The sequence below is a fragment of the Stenella coeruleoalba genome (genome assembly GCF_951394435.1).
Source record: "Stenella coeruleoalba genome assembly, chromosome: 11".
Taxonomy (NCBI): Eukaryota; Metazoa; Chordata; class Mammalia; order Artiodactyla; family Delphinidae; genus Stenella; species Stenella coeruleoalba.
Window position 1 is genome coordinate 50,420,678 of NC_137157.1, and position 18,338 is coordinate 50,439,015.

At 39.4% G+C, this 18,338-nt stretch overlaps 1 protein-coding gene and 1 pseudogene across 2 annotated transcripts; one reads left to right on the forward strand and one right to left on the reverse strand.

Annotated features, from left to right (window-relative positions):
- Positions 1–107: 107 nt before the first annotated feature.
- LLPH (LLP homolog, long-term synaptic facilitation factor) lies at positions 108–6,314 on the forward strand. The gene is made up of 3 exons (XM_079937013.1): positions 108–157; positions 1,769–1,987; positions 4,886–6,314. Exons 2-3 carry the CDS (start codon positions 1,783–1,785, stop codon positions 5,062–5,064), a joined length of 384 nt encoding a protein of 127 aa, XP_079793139.1. The 5' UTR covers positions 108–157; positions 1,769–1,782; the 3' UTR covers positions 5,065–6,314.
- Positions 6,315–16,046: 9,732 nt separating this feature from the next.
- LOC307194658 (large ribosomal subunit protein uL6-like) lies at positions 16,047–16,819 on the reverse strand (annotated as a pseudogene). The gene is made up of 2 exons: positions 16,314–16,819; positions 16,047–16,127 (listed from the first exon to the last, which is right to left on the reverse strand). The product of its transcript is annotated as a large ribosomal subunit protein uL6-like (transcript).
- Positions 16,820–18,338: the final 1,519 nt, after the last annotated feature.

Sequence of the window (18,338 nt, forward strand, 5' to 3'; positions counted from 1 at the left end):
CCCGCCTCTCGAGGCCGTCCGGGGCGTTTTGGCGAGCAGCGAGCAGCCGCCGCCCGGGGGGCGGGGTCAGTAGAGCGGGTTGCCGGGAAGGCGGAAGTGCGGGGGCTTCCGGTCTGCGTGAGCAGCGTGCGGTGTTTGAGTTCCTGGGTTTTCTCAGGTGAGTTCTTTTTACCAACCGGCTCCAGTGGGGCGTGGGACTTGGGACTCGAGTCCGCCGCCCGTGGAAAGATCTCAAGCCTCGTCCCTCTCTGGCAAGCTTGAGCCCGGGCCAGAGACGCAGGCCTTCTCTAGAACGAGGGTCTCCCGTTGTCGTGGGGCTTCCCGGTGCTCTGTGGGAAGTGGAGTCCTCCTTAGTGGTTCGGCCCCGCTGAGGGCTGTGTACCGCAACCCTTCTCTCCCAGCCCCTCGCAGGGCTTGCGTTGTTGTACACACGGGACAGAGTGAGTTTGTGATTGCTGCCGTCCAAAAATGTTACTCCACCAGTCGTCCGTTTAACAAATGTTTGCTTAAACTTTACTGTGTGCACAGTGCTACGCACTGGGGGATCCAGTAGCGAACAAGACCTGTTTATCCCTTGCCTTCGTGGAGCCCACGGGCCACCGGGAATGACAGAAAATAAACTTAAGAATTTTAGATTGTAACACGTATTAAACAGGAAAGAAAAGGATGAGGTGGTAGAGAATAAAAGGTGAGCTTACAGGAGTCAGAAAAGCTGTCTCTGAGGTACTGAAGTGAAGGATCAGTTCCCAGGCAAAGGGACGGCAAATGTAAAGATACTGAAGTCAACGTCATTTGGACATTTTTCTTTTTCTTTTTTTTTTTTCAAAATAATGTCTTAGTGATTAACTGCCTATTGATGTGTAATTAACACAACAAACTGCACATATTTAAAGTGTGTAAGATATATCCATGTATACTCACACACAAACATAAATCTGTCAGCACAGTCAAGATGATGTTATAAGTCATTCCCACGAGCTTCCCTCTAAACTTTTTGTAATCCCTATAATCCCTTCCCAGCCCTCATCACATCCCCACACTCTCCCTCGGTTGTCATTGATTGGACTTTCTTCAGATGTAATTGGTGCTTGAGGATGGAGTGGAGCATGAGATAAGAGTTAAAGGAGGCAGGGGCTGGGTCACAAATACCCTTGTAGATCTTGCATATATGAGTTGGAAAATCATTAATTCCAAGAAAGACAGTGTCTGCTCTTTAAGTTTTTAAAAGCTCAGGTTGACCACCTTCTAGGGGATGGGCTGGGACTGAGGGGTTGAGGGAAAGCAAGAGTAGAAATAGACAAGTTTAAAATAGCTAGATTGATTTGAGGGGGTGGATAATGAGGAAAATTGGGGTGGGTGGAGTCGCCTGTAGGTTTGGGGGAAATCAGGATTCAGTTAAAAGATAAAATATTTTGTGATTTTTAAGTTGTTGCATAAATGTAAGGTGATGGCACTCTGCATTTTGGGGGAAATTAAATTTCTGCATCTTGTATGAAAACTACAGGAGCTTTCAGAATTGGCTTGACTCACAGTGTGCCAGTGGCCACGGGGAGTTTGGTTTGGTGTTCTTAATTGTTATTTAGTGGCCGTATATGCCACGTTGATCCTCACATAATTTGCACATTATGCCATCATAAATCATGAACAGAGCGAAGAGTTTACTTTCCAGTTGTTCATGTTCTGCAGAGATGCCTTTTGACCTGGTTTTCCAAGGATTTGTTTTTTTGTTTGATGGTAAATAGTTGCTTTTGAAAATGTAATTTTTTAGCTTTCCAGCTAAATATGGCTAAAAGTTTACGGAGTAAGTGGAAAAGGAAGATGCGTGCTGAAAAGAGAAAAAAGAATGCCCCAAAGGAGCTCAGCAGACTTAAAAGTATTCTTAAAGTAGATGGTGATGTTTTAATGAAAGACGTTCAAGAGATAGCAACTGTGGTAGAACCCAAACATTGTCAAGAGAAAACGCAATGTGTGGTGAAAGATGAAACAGGTGAGTTTATGTGTTTCATTTCAAAAAAGGTTATATCAACTTCCTTTTGTGACTTTTTCCCTTTTTCACTGTCTTCCATTCTTTCTCACACTTGCTTCCCAACAAACGTCCTGCCATGCCCACATAATTCTTTGGAGGTGCTACTAGAGATTCTATGCTAAGCTATTTTAAAGCCACCTCATGTGAGTAGGTATGTTTTGGATTATTCAGAGTGAGCCTTTTGTGCTTATACAGTAGCCTAAGTATCTCAGAAATAGACAGTACTACAGGGGTAGACAAACCTAGACACACTCTCGTTGGAAGGGTACACAGGAGTCAAGAACTAGGCAGGATAGAAGGAGGTCTTTCTTCATTTTACCCTTTGCAAGATCTAGGTTCCATTCAAAGAGTCCTCTGCCCTTATATTATTATCCTAAATATTAGTTTCCCTGTATTTGATTTTGACAGATTCTAGTTATGTCTGTTTTAATATAGTCTAAAGTTGGAAGCTGTATATAATGTGTATAATAGTCATTATCCTCAATCCCTCTTCCCTTTATCCCCCACCTGTAAACCATTAGCACATCATCTTGACTATCTCCAAAATACATTAGGAATCTATCCATTTTTCTCCTACTTTCATGCTTTCACTTTAATGACAGTTATCTCTTGCCTGAACCACAGTAGTAGCCACTTTACCTCTCTCTTCAGCTTTTGCTCATTTCTGATTCATTTTTGACATATCACCCAGTATGATCTTTTAGGATATAAATCAATTATGTCATTCCCATGCTTAAATCACCTCATTATATTTCCATGTGCTTACCACAGCCTGCCTGGTCCTACTTAATCTCGTTCCAGTACTTCTCTTTAAAAAGGCTGTAACCACAAGCTGAAGTTTGCTTTGTCCTTCTCCCCTCAACAGAACATTGAGAACTCCGTGAGAGCAAGGAGCTTATTTGGACCACAGTATCCCCAGAACCTAGAACAGCACCTAAAATAATCATTCAGTGACCAGTTATTGAAGGGCTAATGTATATCAGGCACTGTTCTAGGAACTGAGGCAACAATGGTGAATAACAGAAATGGCCTCCATCCTAGTGGGATTTACATCACATTGGAGGAGACAGAAAGTAAACCAGATAAATGAACTAATACAATATAATGTCAGGTAGCAGAGTCCACAGAAAACCTGTATACCCTGGTAAGTTCCCAGAGAGGGACATTATGGACATGTCCTTCACAATAGATAAGGTTGGTGATAGATGGACCACAGCATGGCTGTGCTGAGCTTCCTGCTAAGTCTTCTGTTAGAAGAGCTGGATACCTGCGTGTGACCTGGATAAAAAAGTGTGGCAGCCCCAGGATTTCCAGGTCTGTTCTGTCGTGAAGCTTGCTGCTTACTGCTGTTCCTCTTCCAAGTACTCTTCATTGAAAGTGGCCAGTCATTCCTAATAGTTTATTTTCTTCTAAGCCCTGTCCATTAGAAGCGTGGGTGCACTTTTTATTGACACAACAATTTTATTTAGTTCAAGAAAGCACCTAATCCGAGGAGTGTTCTCATAACTCGCATGTTTTCAGAACCATAAACTTACCCCTAATGCAGTAATTCAAACCCATATATCCTAAATGTTTCCTATTTAACTTTCACTGTTGCAAAGGACAATCATAACAATGTTCTCTTTTTTAAAAAATTTATTTCTTATTGAAGTGTAGTTGAATTACAGTGTTGTGTTAATTACTGCTGTGCAGCAGAGTGACTCAGTTATACATATATATACATTCTTTTTCATATTCTTTTCCATTGTTGTTTATCACAGGATACTGAATAAAGTTCCCTGTGCTATACAGTAGGACCTTGTTGTTTATCCATTCTATATATACCAGTTTGCATCTGCTAATCCTAAACTCTGACTCCTACCCTCTCCCACTCCCCTCCTCCTTGGCAACCACCAGTCTTTGTCCCTGATTCTGTTTCTGTTTCATAGATAGGTTCATTTGTGTCATATTTTAGATTCCACATATAAGTGATATCATATGGTATTTGTCTTTCTCTTTCTGACGTACTTCACTTAATATGATAATCTATAGTTGCATCCGTGTTGCCACAAATGGCATTATTTCATTCTGAGTAGTAGTCTATATATGTACCACATCTTCTTTATCCATTCATCTGTCAATGGACATTTACGTTGTTTCCATGTCTTGGCTATTGTGAATAGTGCTGCTGCAAACATAGTGGTGCATGTATCTTTTTGAATTATAGTTTTGTCTGGATATATCAGGAGTGGAATTGCTGGATCAAATGGTAATTTTATTTTTAGTTTTCTGAGGAACCTCCATACTGTTTTCCACAGTGGCCGCACCAACTTACATTCCCAGCAGCAGTGTAGGAGGGTTCCCTTTTCTTTATACCCTCTCCAGCATTTGTTATTTGTAGACTTTTTAATGATGGCCATTCTGACTGGTGTGAGGTGATACCTCATTGTAGTTTTGATTTGCATTTCTCTAATAATTAGCGACGTTGAGCATCTTCGCATGTGCCTATTGGCCATCTGTATTTCTTCTTTGGAGAAATGTCTCTTTAGGTCTTCTGCCCATTTTTTGACTGGGTTGCATAACAACATTCTTTAGAAAGTTTCTTAGTGACTAAATAGATGATGTCCCTACTTCCTCGCAGATACTTTTTATGTCTTTCATGGTTGTGGGAACACATGGCATCATGTGTATGATTCTACTGAATGTGTTGTAAGGAGTTTTTTGAGTGTTAGTCAAAGATCATTGCACAAAGGAATTTTTTTTTTTTTTTGCTTTTGTAGTTTCATGCCACTTTTAAGTTCAGTGTCCTCATTGCATTAATTTGCTTTTTCATGGGGTTGCATTCATGAGTATTAATAGTTTTTCCATTTTTTAATTCAGATGACATGAAAATGGAGACTGATATTAAGAGAAACAAAAAGACTCTTCTAGACCAGCATGGGCAGTACCCCATATGGATGAACCAGAGGCAAAGGAAAAGGCTGAAAGCAAAGCGAGAGAAAAAGAAAGGAAAAAGCAAAGCAAAAGCCATCAAGGCAGCGAAGGGTTTGGCTTGGTAGACCCTTAAAAACTTGAAAAATGCCGCATGGAACAGGTCTTTGATTAGAATGTATACATTGATTTCAGCTTCCACCAAATGGAAACTTTGTTTCCATTTTTTAACTTGGCCTTTTTCTTCAATTCAAGCCCAACTGTAACTCCTCAAATTTGTCTTGGTAACTTGAATAAAATATTTTCTTTGATGAATGAAAGCTACGCTGATATTTTAATTGAATGCTATCCAATATGCAGGGATTATCAGACATCAGAATTCTCTCGAGTATTAATGTGGTTGTAATCATTGAGTCTTAGGAAGGATGAAACATAATATTATACTGACAAATTTGAGCTAACTCAGATTTAAAGTAAATTATATATCATGTGAAAATATGTCAGTGGATTTTATAAGCAGTACTTGTTTGGAGTTGTGATTTTGTATAATTCAGAATAAAAGATACTCTGTCTAGATCGTGAAGATCTGTTCTTTCATATATCCTTAAGGTTTCCTAGTAGTAGAGAAGACCAGATTCTTCAGTTAAATTTTTTTTAAATTTTAAATTTTTAGGTGGAATATTGACATGTGAAAATTATTATGCTCCATCTTTTTAGGAGATTAGAACATCCTGGGAACTAGTTTAATGTGCTTCAGTTTTTATATTATTCTCAGAGTATGATTCTCAGAATTAGCTTTTCTGGATGTGTGGTGAAAAAAATATATTACATGGTCATTAAGTTTGGGAAATGCTACATACTTGAAGATTGAAAAACAATATTAGCTTAATACAGGCATATCTTGGAGATACTGCACATTGAGTTGCAGACCACTGCAATAAAGTGGACCACGTGAGTTTTTGGTTTCCTAGTGCATATAAAAATTACATTTACACTATACTGTAGTCTGTTTTACAATAGCATTGCATGTAAAGAAAACGATATACATACCTTAATTAAAAAATAATGCTGTTGGAAAAATGGCGCTGATAGACTTATTTGACAGAATGTTGCCACAAACCTTCAATTTGTAAAAAAAAAAAAAATGCAGTATGTGCAAAGCGCAATAAAACGAAGTATGCCTATATAGTCATATAGAGATCTAGCAGACTTTTCCAGGTGCTAGGGACCCAGGGAACAAGACGAGGTGTCTGCCCTCACGGGTATGTACTCAGAAGAAGCTGTTAGCTTCAGAGAAAACCAAGTTAAAAATGAGACCTAGGCCTTTCTCACCTTCTGAGATGGCCCACACTCTGTGGAGTGTGTTTCTCTCTAAATAAATGCACTTCTTACCTAAAAAAAAAAAAATGAGACCTTGTGGAATAAGGTTACTTAGGCATCAGGTCACAAATTTTGTACTGGGCACACAGCTACACTGGGACACAGTATAGAGATAAATAGGACAGGACCCAAATCTTTTAGGAGATTTGAAGCTGAAATTTAATGCTAGTAAAATCTTAGGATTATTTTATATAATAGGCTTTTGTCAATCTATTCAGTGGTTAGTTCACCAAAAAGTTAGTGGATTATTTTTAAATACTTAAGGAAGCTAGCAGAAGATGTGAGTTGGAAAGTTCAAAAAAGTTCATGGCCTTTTTTTTTGCCTTTTGGTATAATTTTGAACAGTTTGTGAGGAAAAGGCAAATATATAAATGTTTATTCATGAAATAAAAATTTGCTAACATCTAATTAAGCCATGATAATATCAGCCTAAATATACCAGCTGTTTCCTTTTTTTTCCCATCATAGGAATTGTCTACATCAGTGATGTTACACACTTAGTGCTTGTTTAAAATTTGGCAGCGTTGTTACGTATGTTTTTTCTGGATTTTTGAGGTCAGAAGCCAGTACCAGGATATCATGTTTTCTGAGGCTGATAACCTCCAATTTGACTCCAACGGTAGATAGTAGCTTTGAGCTTTCATCCAGGGCCTTTCAGTGATGTTAGGCTGGTCACTTAAGGTTGTCTAGTCATGAAGTTTGTACAGTTAGGATTTAACTTAAAAGTTAACAAAATCAAAGTATCACTATCAAAAAACGTATTTGAGAAACATGTTCTCAAGTGTCCTATGTCCTCTGGCAAGTTGGCTGTGAAATTGTCTTGCATAGCTTGTGATGGCGACCTCTACGGTCACTGAGTTCCTGAATTGTGTGGCCAGCAGGATTCTTCCTATCTCCAAATTTTAGCAGGAAATTAGACTAGCATTCCAGAATGAGTGCAATGTATGATCACTTCTTTGTTGCTTTTTTCCTGGAGGTTATAAATTGAGAAGTATAGCATAGTCCTTTAATCTCTTAAGTGATTAGCTTCATAAAATTTGTCATCTCTTTATTTGACTGATGTTTTCCAGAGAATTCTGTAAAACCACCAGATGGAGCTCAAGCTAAGCACCAAATCATTTTTTGGAATTATATTGAGTGGGCTGAATCACATTAGGGATTGAATGTGACATTTTTGTTTTTTAAGAAATTAAATTTAAAATTAAAATATCATCTAAGGATAATCAAAACTGCTTTCATTTATTGGTTGCTTTGCATATCAGGCTTTGTTCTAAATTATTTAATCCTAAACTCTTCAATCAAAGTATTAACTCATTTAATCCTCCCAGCAATCCTTTGAGTTTGGTATTGATATTATCTCTCTATACACCAGGAGAAACTGAGGCACACAGGCCATATAGCTGGGATTCAAAGTCAGACAGTCAAGCTCCAGAGCCTATGTTCTTGCAGTGCCATTCTGCCTCTCAAGGGTGTGCAAACTCTTGCTAAGTAAAAAAGGTAGTTTTAGGGTAGAATGCTTATTTTTGGTTCAATCTGTTCGGGGGGCTCAGGATCAGGTGAAGAGCTGATTCTCAGTAGAGAAATGATTTATTGACCCCTTCTCAAATCTCTAGGCCTAAACCAGACTAAACCAGCATGCCCTTAGAATGGGCTGATCCCATCCTAAAGGTATAGCCCAGATTCAGTGGTACCCAAGCTCCTAATCAGAGAAGGAATGTGAACTGCCATTGACACTCTAAAGTAGAATCTAGTGGTTTTGACTACATGTTTTTTTCTAATGTCACGTTTTAGATACATTTCCCCCCTACTAGTTCACATGCTGCATAAGTATGCAGCAGAATATATTTGCTTATGAGGAAATCTGAATATTTTCAAAATTTGGATCAATATATCTGGGATATGATTTTTAGGAGCTGGAGAAAAAAAAGTAACTGGCTATAAATGACTTGATTTAAATATCTGAAATGGACTGGTGTTGATGGTGAGGGTAGTGGTGTGCAGGAGTAGTGAAGTGCTAGCCACAAAATAGAATAAATAGGAGAAATCTAAAGAGACCTCAGGGAATTCCCGAATTTATAAATACTGCAGTTGAGATGCAGATGGTGGGCTGTTGACTGAGCTTACTAGCTAAGCAACTAACTTCTGATGCCACCTGGCAGAGTGATTCACATTTATGCTATAGTCAAAAAATACAAAGCTTTTCCCCTGTATTTGCTGGAATGTAAAAACACCATTGCAGCAGGCACGTGCCAGTTTAACAAGGAAATGTTCAGGGGGAATAGGGAACTGTTAAATACTCATGCCAGGTTAAGGCCACTCTGTTGTTCCCAGGACCCCATCAGGCAGCAGGAGGGCCAGGGCGAGGTTTGTGCCTGCTTACAAAAACCCTTAAACTTTACCCAGTTGAATGCCAAGAGTCTTTCGCACCTATTTTAGAATAGGAGAAGAATAGGACGCGGTGTCAAATAGGACTCATTTGCTAGAATACTAGTAATAACAGCCAACATTTAGAGAATGCTTACTGTGTTAAATGCTTTACCTGTATTATTTCATTTAATCCCTAAAACAATACTGTGGGGTCAGTACTCTTATTATCTCTATTTGCAGAGGAGGAAACAGCTTTGAAGAGGTAAGTAAAGTTGCCTAAAGCTGTGCAATTATTAAGTAGTGGGCAAGGCTGTCCCAGATTGTAGAATCTCCCACAGTAGTGTCTCTGATGGGAAGCTTCAGAGACAGCTTTTGACTGAATCTAAGGAAGAACCTTCTAACTAAGATGTTTGTTGGGAGGTGGAACAAGCAGCTTGGGAGGACTATCCTGTCAAGCTAAGACTGGCGAGCCACTTGTTTGGAATGTGGCAGAATGGACTCAAATATTGTACTTGGAATTTCAGTAGAAAGCTGGTGAAGTACTTTCCAGCTTAGAAGGGCCTTGCAGAAAGTTGTCACTTTGAAATGTGTTGTGCTTACTTTGCCCTTAGATAGTTTTTGGCACCCCACGATTGCAGACTTAAGTATCTTTTTGGTGGAAGTAACAAAATCTGAAATCTTAAATTTGTTAATGTCGTTAAGTCTGGTATTCATTCCACAAAGTTCCACTTTAAAGTATGGAAAAACGTTATGAACATCTGCTTTAAACAATGAATGGGGTGAAGTCCTTTGCATTTTAATTTAAAAACGGCATAGTTTTATAATACATTAAGTTTATAATATGCAGAGTGTGTTTAATTTCCTAAAGCGATGACTTGTCTTGGCATTATGCTGTCTTACGAAACACTTTCTCATTCTCACATTGTCTTTATAGTTTTCAATATCAGCAAAGCCTTTAAATAGTCTTAGTTGGGTGTTGTGTATCACTGTACAGTAACTGCTAGTACATATGGTATTTCTGATCCGTGTAATAAAGTACATTTGTCATGTATCTTGTGATCTACATACCTTTCAGCTGTTACTTCATAAATCTGTTCCATCAGAGAACTGCTTTGTACAGCAGTGGTTCAAGCTGCTTCTAATAAACTAATATTTTGTGTCTTTTATATGTAATCAACGGGGAGTATTATAGACTTGTGCCTCTGTGGAGAAACATTCCACTAAACTTCTTTTCTCTTGACAATAATGGGGAAAAAAAATAGCTTGGGAAGATCACAGATGTTCAAGAAAATATGTTGTTTGCTCCTAAAAGTCAACTGAAGATCTTTTGTATTGCTCCAGGTTTTTTGTTTGTTTGTTTGTTTTTATTTATTTTTTTAATGCTTTAGAGAAGAAACAGTTTGAGATATGTGATGGGGCCACGGGGAGATAGGATTACAAATTTCAGTGGAGACCCACATTGGGTGCTGTTTTTCAAAATTCTAAAAAGCTTCATCTTGCTCACACAAAGGGGTGATATTCTGAGCAGAGTGGTAGGTAGTTGGCCAAAGATTGGTCATTCCTACGTGCTTTCCTACTCAGACATAAGCATTCTGCTCTAGGTTTAGTCTTTGTTCTGTCCCAAACTTCAAACTAACATTGTCTTCACGAAAGCATAGGTATTTACTAACGCAGGCAGTCCCTTGAGTAATTGGATAGGGGCTATTGTCTTTCTCCAGCTGTAGAAATTTGCTCAGTGGGTAAGCTCTCCACAGACTAGGCAATGGGTTATTGATAACTGTATAGTAAAATATTCATGGAAAATGCTTAAGGAAGCTGTATGCCATGGGTGAAATTGGTATGGTTGTCCTTTATAAGCCTGTGAATCTTTAAGAAGAGTTGCCATAAAGAGAATGGGAATCGGCTGTTCCGAATCTCCACTGACGATATGGGTTTTAACTGTAGAAGAAGGGATTTGAGTTAAATGTAAAGAAGAACTTCCTGAATGTGAGTGTTATTTGAAGCCAGGCATGGGTTGAGAAGAGGCTGTTGAATTGTCTCTGGAAGAGAGAGAGCGCGCTAGAGAAAGAAATGAAAGGGGGCGGAGAGTGGGAGACCCCCACTTGAGATGATTTAAATGTAATTCTGCCCAATGGTTATGAGTCCTTTATTCTCTTTTCTCACACTCACATCTCAGGTTTTGAGGTTTAAAAGGTCAGACCTAAAGAGTATACTTTAGTCATTAGAACTAAAGTGCCAGAGGACCCCGAGGTCTGGAGGTTCTTTTGGTGTAATTCTTAATTGAAATGAAATGCTAAGTTGTGACCAGTGGATGAGAAAATTGACTCAGGGTTGATTTTCCACCCTTGTCATTAAAGACCAGTCTACACACTGAGCTCACAGTGCCAGAGAGGAATTTGACATTGAGCAATTTCTGGAAAGGCAAGTGGTTGGTAGGCTGTGACCACTTAGGCTTGGGATGGGTTAGAGGGCTGGGGGAAGGGTACAGCTGCCACGTTGCTGCTTGGGCATGTGCCTACTAAATATTTTTTCCAGGAATACTCCAGCAGGACCAGAGGGTTGCAGATCAAACTTGGTGCTTTAAATTCCAGAGAGCAGAGACTGAGAGGACAGGGTAAGTTTACCCTTTCCTTTTTTTTTTTTTCTGGCTGTCACCACCTGTCCTGTCCCCATTTGGTACTCTTTTGCACCTCCCTCTTCTTTGCTTTCCTTCAGTCTGTTTTTCTTGCATATAACTGAAAGAAAAAAAAAATTTTTAAATAAAAACTTAAAGCTGCGAGTTAAACATTATTTACTTACCACCAAGTTTAGTTGTAAGTGCTTTTGTTTATAAATGACCCCTGGCATTTTTCTTTGTGGTCCAGTGACAATAGCTCAAATAGATTTCCCACTTCTGTGCTGTTTTTCCTCACCAGTTTGTCTTTCTCTCTTCCTCTGCATTTTCCTCTTTTTTTTTTTACTTTTTACTTATTTTATTTATTTATTTTTTGGCTGCATTGGGTCTTCATTGCTGCACGCGGGCTTTCTCTAGTTGCTGTGAGCGGGAGCTACTCTCCGTTGCGGTGCACGGGCTTCTCACTGCGGTGGCTTCTCTAGTTGTGGAGCACGGGTTCTGGAGCGCAGGCTCAGTAGTTGTGGCGCATGGGCTTAGTTGCTCCACAGCATGTGGGATCTTCCTGGACCAGGGCTCGAACCTGTGTCCCCTGCATTGGCAGGTGGATTCTTAACCACTGCACCACCGAGGAAGTCCCTCTTGTTGTTCTTAATAGTTTTACCACCTATGCATGAATCCCTAAATACCATACTTTTGTTTTGTCTATTATTTTTTTTATTATTTAAAAAATTTTTTTTAAATTTATTTTTGGCTGCGTGGGGTCTTTGTTGCTGCTCAAGGGCTTCCTCTAGTTGCGGTGAGCAGGGGCTACTCTTCGTCGCAGCGCGTGGGCTTCTCATTGCGGTGGCTTCTCTTGTTGCGGAACACAGGCTCTAGGCCCACGGGCTTCAGTAGTTGTGGCACATGGGCTCAGTAGTTGTGGTTTGCAGGCTCTAGAGTGCAGGCTCAGTAGCTGTGGCGCACGTGCTTAATTGCTCCGAGGCATGTGGGATCTTCCCAGACCAGGGACGGAACCTGTGACCCATGCATTGGCAGGCAGATTCTTAACCACTTCGCCACCAGGGAAGTCCTGCATTTTCCTCTTTTAAAAAAAAATTTTCTGCACTGGCCTCTTTTTCTGTGTGGATATTACTTCAATTTCCTCCTTAGGGTCAAATCACTACCCTTCTTGCATTCTCTCTCTCCCCTCTCATCTCAGTTTTTCCACTTACTATGTTTTTCTTCCTCTTCCTTTTCACCCTCATCTTCTAACCAGATGCATAAATAGAAGATATGCTTTACAACAGGGGCAGGCCAATTGGCTGGTCATCTGGTTTTGCAAATAAAGTTTTATTGGAACGTAGCCAGGCCCACTCATTCATGTATTTTCTATGACTGCTTTTGTGCAACAGAGGCAGAGTTGAATACTTATGAATGAGACCCTCCTCTGGCCTGAAAATCCCAAAATATTTACTATCTGGCCTTTTTATGTATTTTTAAAAAAATTTTTTTTGGCCTTTTAAGGAAGAGTTTGCTGAATCCTGCTTTAAAATATTTTCTGTATTTATTAATGAAGGCTTTTTGTTCCTTATCTGGAAATTCAGGTGAGTTGGATCTGTTTTATGTCTCCCTACTTAGTGAAATTGAGTTGCATTTTATATTTGCAAATTTCCCCCAAATTTCTCACTTAAAGGCAGTGGTATCCAAAAGAAAAAAGACAAGCTTACCGTCCTGACTATCAAAGCTAAGTGGGTAATGGTGGTCGTTTGTGGTGTGTGTGTCTGTGTGTTTAGATGTCTTCCCCACCTTCCACCTCCTACTGGGCTCTTTTTAGTCTTTGGGGGGAAAAAAGATAATTCCATTGTAAAGCTCTTCAAAAATCTCACAGCCAACTTTTCCTTTAAGTCTATGAACCATTTTTGGAAATGTTAAATGCTGGAGAAAGGACTCTTAATTTAATATGGCACCTAGAATACTGACACATAAAAGCATTTCAATGTAGTTTTATTTGGTGGGTGGTCTATTTGAAGATGTTTCACACAAATACCCTTACAGATTGGTTTCATTAACATGAAATTAATATGAACTAAAATAATCATAAGACTTAAGGCTGAAAAATGTTTTAGAGGTGACCTATTTTAACCCTGTGCTTTTCAACAGATGAGGAAACTGTTGACGTCCCAACTTTGCCGAGATATTAGGAGTTCATGACCCAGTTCAGAGCCCATGTCTCTTTACTCTCAGACCAATCTTTTTCTAAACCATAAGGCAGTGACAACTGGCCACACAAATGTAACATTCTGACTAATGTCAAGATTAATTCTATTCTTTTCCTTTCTATAAAAAGAGCGGCTGCTAAATGAAACGATGGTATGTGATTAGTCTTTTCTGCAGCTCTATTCCTGCTGTGGTTAATAACCAAACCTTTCCCATTGGTGGCTGTGCCTCTTTACCTCACAGGCAGTGTAATATCTTTTAGTTAAAATGAAACAACACAGTAACAAACTTCTCCTCTTGCCCTGTGCCCCCATAAAAGGCTAGATTTTTGTTTGTTTGTTTCTACTCTCTTCTAATTCACCCTGTGTAGTTATCAATTTCTTTTTATATTTTATTATTTTTTCTCATAAAAGTAATACGTGTAATGTTGTAGAAAACCTAGGAAAGTCTAAATGAAATACAATCGTTCATAATCCAGCCACCCAGAGAATACGTATGTGTGTCTATATTTTCATAACTGTCTCAACACTGTACAGTTTTATATTCTGTTTTCTTAACTTTACATCATGAGGATTTTCCCCATGCCACTGAAAATCTTTTGAAACATTCCCTCATATTCTGTCTCATGGGTAAACTACATTTTCTTGTTTGCCTGTGTTTGGAATTTAAATTTTTTACAAAATATTTTTGTGTGTGTGATTAAAATACTTCCCTGTAATATTAATGGCCTTACTAATCCTTATCTGATATATTCTTGTAGAAGAGTTTTAGAAGAGAATGAACTTTTCTTAAAAAGACTCCTGATCCATATTGCCAACTCACTTTCCTGAAAGGCTGAAACAATTAATAATCCTTCCCTGGAGCATGTGACTGCCTGTCTGGGGCACACTGGAGGGGCTGTAAATTAAGCTTTTAAAACATTCCTTTCAATATGTCACTCTCCAGCTAGGAAACTTCCCATGGCTGCAAGATCAGATCTAAGCTTCTTAGTGTGTACGCTCTTCCATTTCTTCACTTCCAGATAATTTCTCAACCACCGCAATCTGGCATCTGCCCCCATCTGCCTGGAGGCATCAAGGAAACAGCCCTAGACTAGACTAAGTGTCAGGAAACTAGGGTTCAAATCCCAGCCCTACTACTTAGTAGTATGTGACCTTGGGCAAGTAACTTAATTTCTTCAAGCCTGTTTCCTCAGGCTTTAAAATGGAAATAAAAAAACAGACCTTGATTTTGGGGGCTCCCGTGAGATAATAGAGGTAAGAAATATTTTTAATCTGTGGAACACTGTCAACGTTAGGGGGTGTATTAAGACTGCTCTTGGGGTAGTGTGGTATCCACCAAATATTTCTGATCCTCTTAGGCTCGTGGGAGAATTTTACTTTCCACCCCTTGCATTGGAATGTGGCCACATGACTGACTTCTGCCAATGAGATAGGAGTGGAAGTGACACATGCATTTGCATGCAAAATCTTTTACGAGCTAGGCCTTAGTCAGCTACTCTCCCATTCTCTCTCCTGTGCTAAGGGCAATGCTGCAGGTGGTTGCTGCCCAGGTCCTGAAGGAAGAGCATCAGTGTGGAGAGGAATTCCCTGCCACCCAGTGATGGGCATGTATCTTGAGCAAGACTTTGTTTTCTAAAGCCTAAGGTTTGGGGTGGTTTGTTACTGCACTCTCACCTAGTGGTACAAGCCTACTCTTGGTGTGTCTTTCTGTGTAGTCCTTGGTATGACTGAAATTTTTGAAACCCTCTTTTCCTTTGACTTGGTGCCACTCACACTCTTGGTATTTTCCTCCATCTCTAACAAATCCTCAGTCTCCATTGTATTCTCTTCCTTTTCCACTCAAATATGCACATGAGTATCTGACTTCCTCTCCTTTCGTTATATGCTTACCTTCGTCAACTTAGTTTACTCTGACAGCTTTAAATATTATGTCTTTCTTAGCCCTGTATGTTTGAAAAAGGTTTCCAGTTTGAGGATTACTGGTCTACCCTTTTTCTTATGCCTTGAGGGCAGGGACCCTAAACTGGAATCAGATGGCCAGCTGGCTCTTCCACTTGTCTACCTGCCAGAGACCTAACCTCTCTATGCCTCTGTTTCTGCATCTGTAACATGGGGTTAATTGTAGTTCCTACTTCGCAGGTGGTTGTGAGGATTAAATAAGAAAATATATGTAAAACACTTCCTGCCTACCTAGGACACAGTAAGTTTGCTATAAATGGTGGTGGTTGTTTGGTTGTTACACATCTTCTTTTCTCTCCTTCACTCCCCAAGTTCTATCTCCAGTTTCTGGTAAGATATGCTTAGAAGTAGAAGACCCATAAGAAGTGTTTGTTTTAGTTCTGACATCACATTGATGGCTGATAATAGGAGTGAAAAATTGGTATCCTTGCCCTGAAGATGGTTTGTGCAGTGTTTACTTTTTTTTTTTTAAGAAAAAGTCCCAAATCAAAAGAGCTTTTATTGAATCTTTAATATATCACAAATGAGTCTGAAGAATCATCTGGTATCTTTCTGTTTCTGTAGCCAGACCACTCGGATCTTGTTCATCAGCCTACTGAACTGTTCCTTTTTCAGAAACATAGATACCATCCAAAAATTTTCTGATGTCCTTGTTTTTAACTGTTGTGGCTTGCTAAATCAAAGCAGCTGAATTTTTTTTAAACATCTTTATTGGAGGATAATTGCTTTACAATGTTGTTTTAGTTTCTGCCGTATAACAAAGTGAATCAGCTATATGTATACATATATCCCCATATCCCCTCCCACTTGCGTCTCCCTCCCACCCTCCCTACCCCACCCCTCTAGGTGGTCACAAAACACTGAGCTGATCTCCCCGTGCGATGCAGCAAGCAGCTGAATTTGACACAAGTTCAATGTCATTTCCTTCAAGAATCAACTCATCTTTCTGGGCTTGAGATACTGAACAAGCAACGCCTGGCCTCATCTGAGCCCTGCGGATGTATTTTTCACCCCCAAAATTTCAGATTTCAACAACAGAACCATTCTCCTGAATAACAACGTTGATGGGGAAGTGAGCATACACAGACCTCATGTGTAACGGAAGCCCATTGTAACACCCTTGATCATGTTCTATACATGACTACAGATAGTGTAAACAGTTGCCAGTTCCTTTCTATTTCCCTACCATTTGTCAACTTGGAGACTCTTCTTTTTCTTTCCAAGGAGACTGAGTTCTACACTGATGTGATTGAAGCCCCATTGCAGGGTGCCTCTGGGGCCCTTCACAATAACCGTGTGTCCCTTTGGAGTAACATGGACATTTTTTGGAATGTCGACAGTCTGATTGTTGAGAATGGTCTTCATTCTTGCAGCAGATGTGGCAAAGAGCTCCTTTTTTAAAATTGAATATTGCCTTTAGGTGGGTCAGGCACTTCTAAGTTCTCACAGTAATCCCTACACCCTGTCGTTTTCTACACAGTTACCTGACTGACCCTGGGAGGAAATCAGCTTTCCGCAAGCCTGCTCTACCTACACTCACTCATCTTTCCCTTATGTACTCCGGGCCTATCACTGCCAGGCACCCTGGCTTCCACTGGCTTTTCCCCTGAGAACATCTTTTTTTATGATAAAATACACATAGTATAAAATTTACCATTTAATCTGTTTTTAAGTGTACAATTCATTGGTATTAAGTACATCCACAATGTGGTACAACCATCACCATTATCCATTTCCAGAAATTTTCCATTATCTGAAACAGAAACTCTGTCCCAGTTAAACAATAACTCCCCATTCAACCCTCCTCTCAGCCTCCAGTAACCACTGTTTGACTTTCTGTCTCTATGAATTTGCCTATTCTAAGTATACCTCATACAAGTGGAATTATACAGTGTTCATCCTTCTGTGTCTGGCTTCTTTCACTTAGCATAATCTTTTCAAGGTTGTGGCATGCGTCAGGATTTCATTCATTTTAATGGCTGAATAATATTCTATTGTATGGATATACCACATATTGTTTATCCATTCATCTATTGATGGACATTTAGGTTGTTCTGCTGAGAATATCTTGAAGCTCACGGTGCTGGCTCATCCAAGTTCGTCAATCTCAGACAAACTTCCCTTCTTGAAACTCCTTTGTACTCTTTGTCTGCCTCAAAGTCATATACTGAGTGATGAAAATATTGGGGAAGGAGGTCGGGAAGGAGCAGAGGAAGAGGTCCCAGACCATGTAAATGTGATGGTGATAGATATTTAATTTCTTTTTGCAAACAAATGTATGATTTTAAAAAATACTCTTAGTTAACAATTATAATGCTGTAGGTTTCACACGTTTTTTTTTTTTTTTTTGGTAGCTAATTTCTTGTGTTTTTCAATGCGTTTTGACTGCTACAGATAGCTTTTGTTGTTGTTGTTTGGAAAGTTGGTGGTAGGAGACACCCAGAGCCCCTCAAAGCTGTACTTATGCTGACTTGTGACACCTATTATTTTGTTTGGGATTTAACTTCTGAATTTGGGAGGGTTGCATATCTCATGTCTTTGGCACAGTATATTAAGTTTCTCCAGGGAAGAGACCATTCTATGGTTTGGTGTATCCAGATAAAAAAGCTTATATTTCTTAAAGAACTTGATGCATACTTGGCACTCCTTAAATCGTTGCCTTTTACTTTCTGTTTCTTTTAGCAACATCAACACAATATCATGCAGCTAGTAGGCATGTTGTAGTTGACTATTTACTCCATAGCTTGATTCATCTGTGGAGTCTAGCTTTCCAGAGTGCCTGCTTTTTTAAATAAAAATTGACACTAGAATATTTGAAATATTCATCTTCCCTCATAACCACAAACATTCTAATTAGAATGCATTCAATACTGATCTTGAGCTA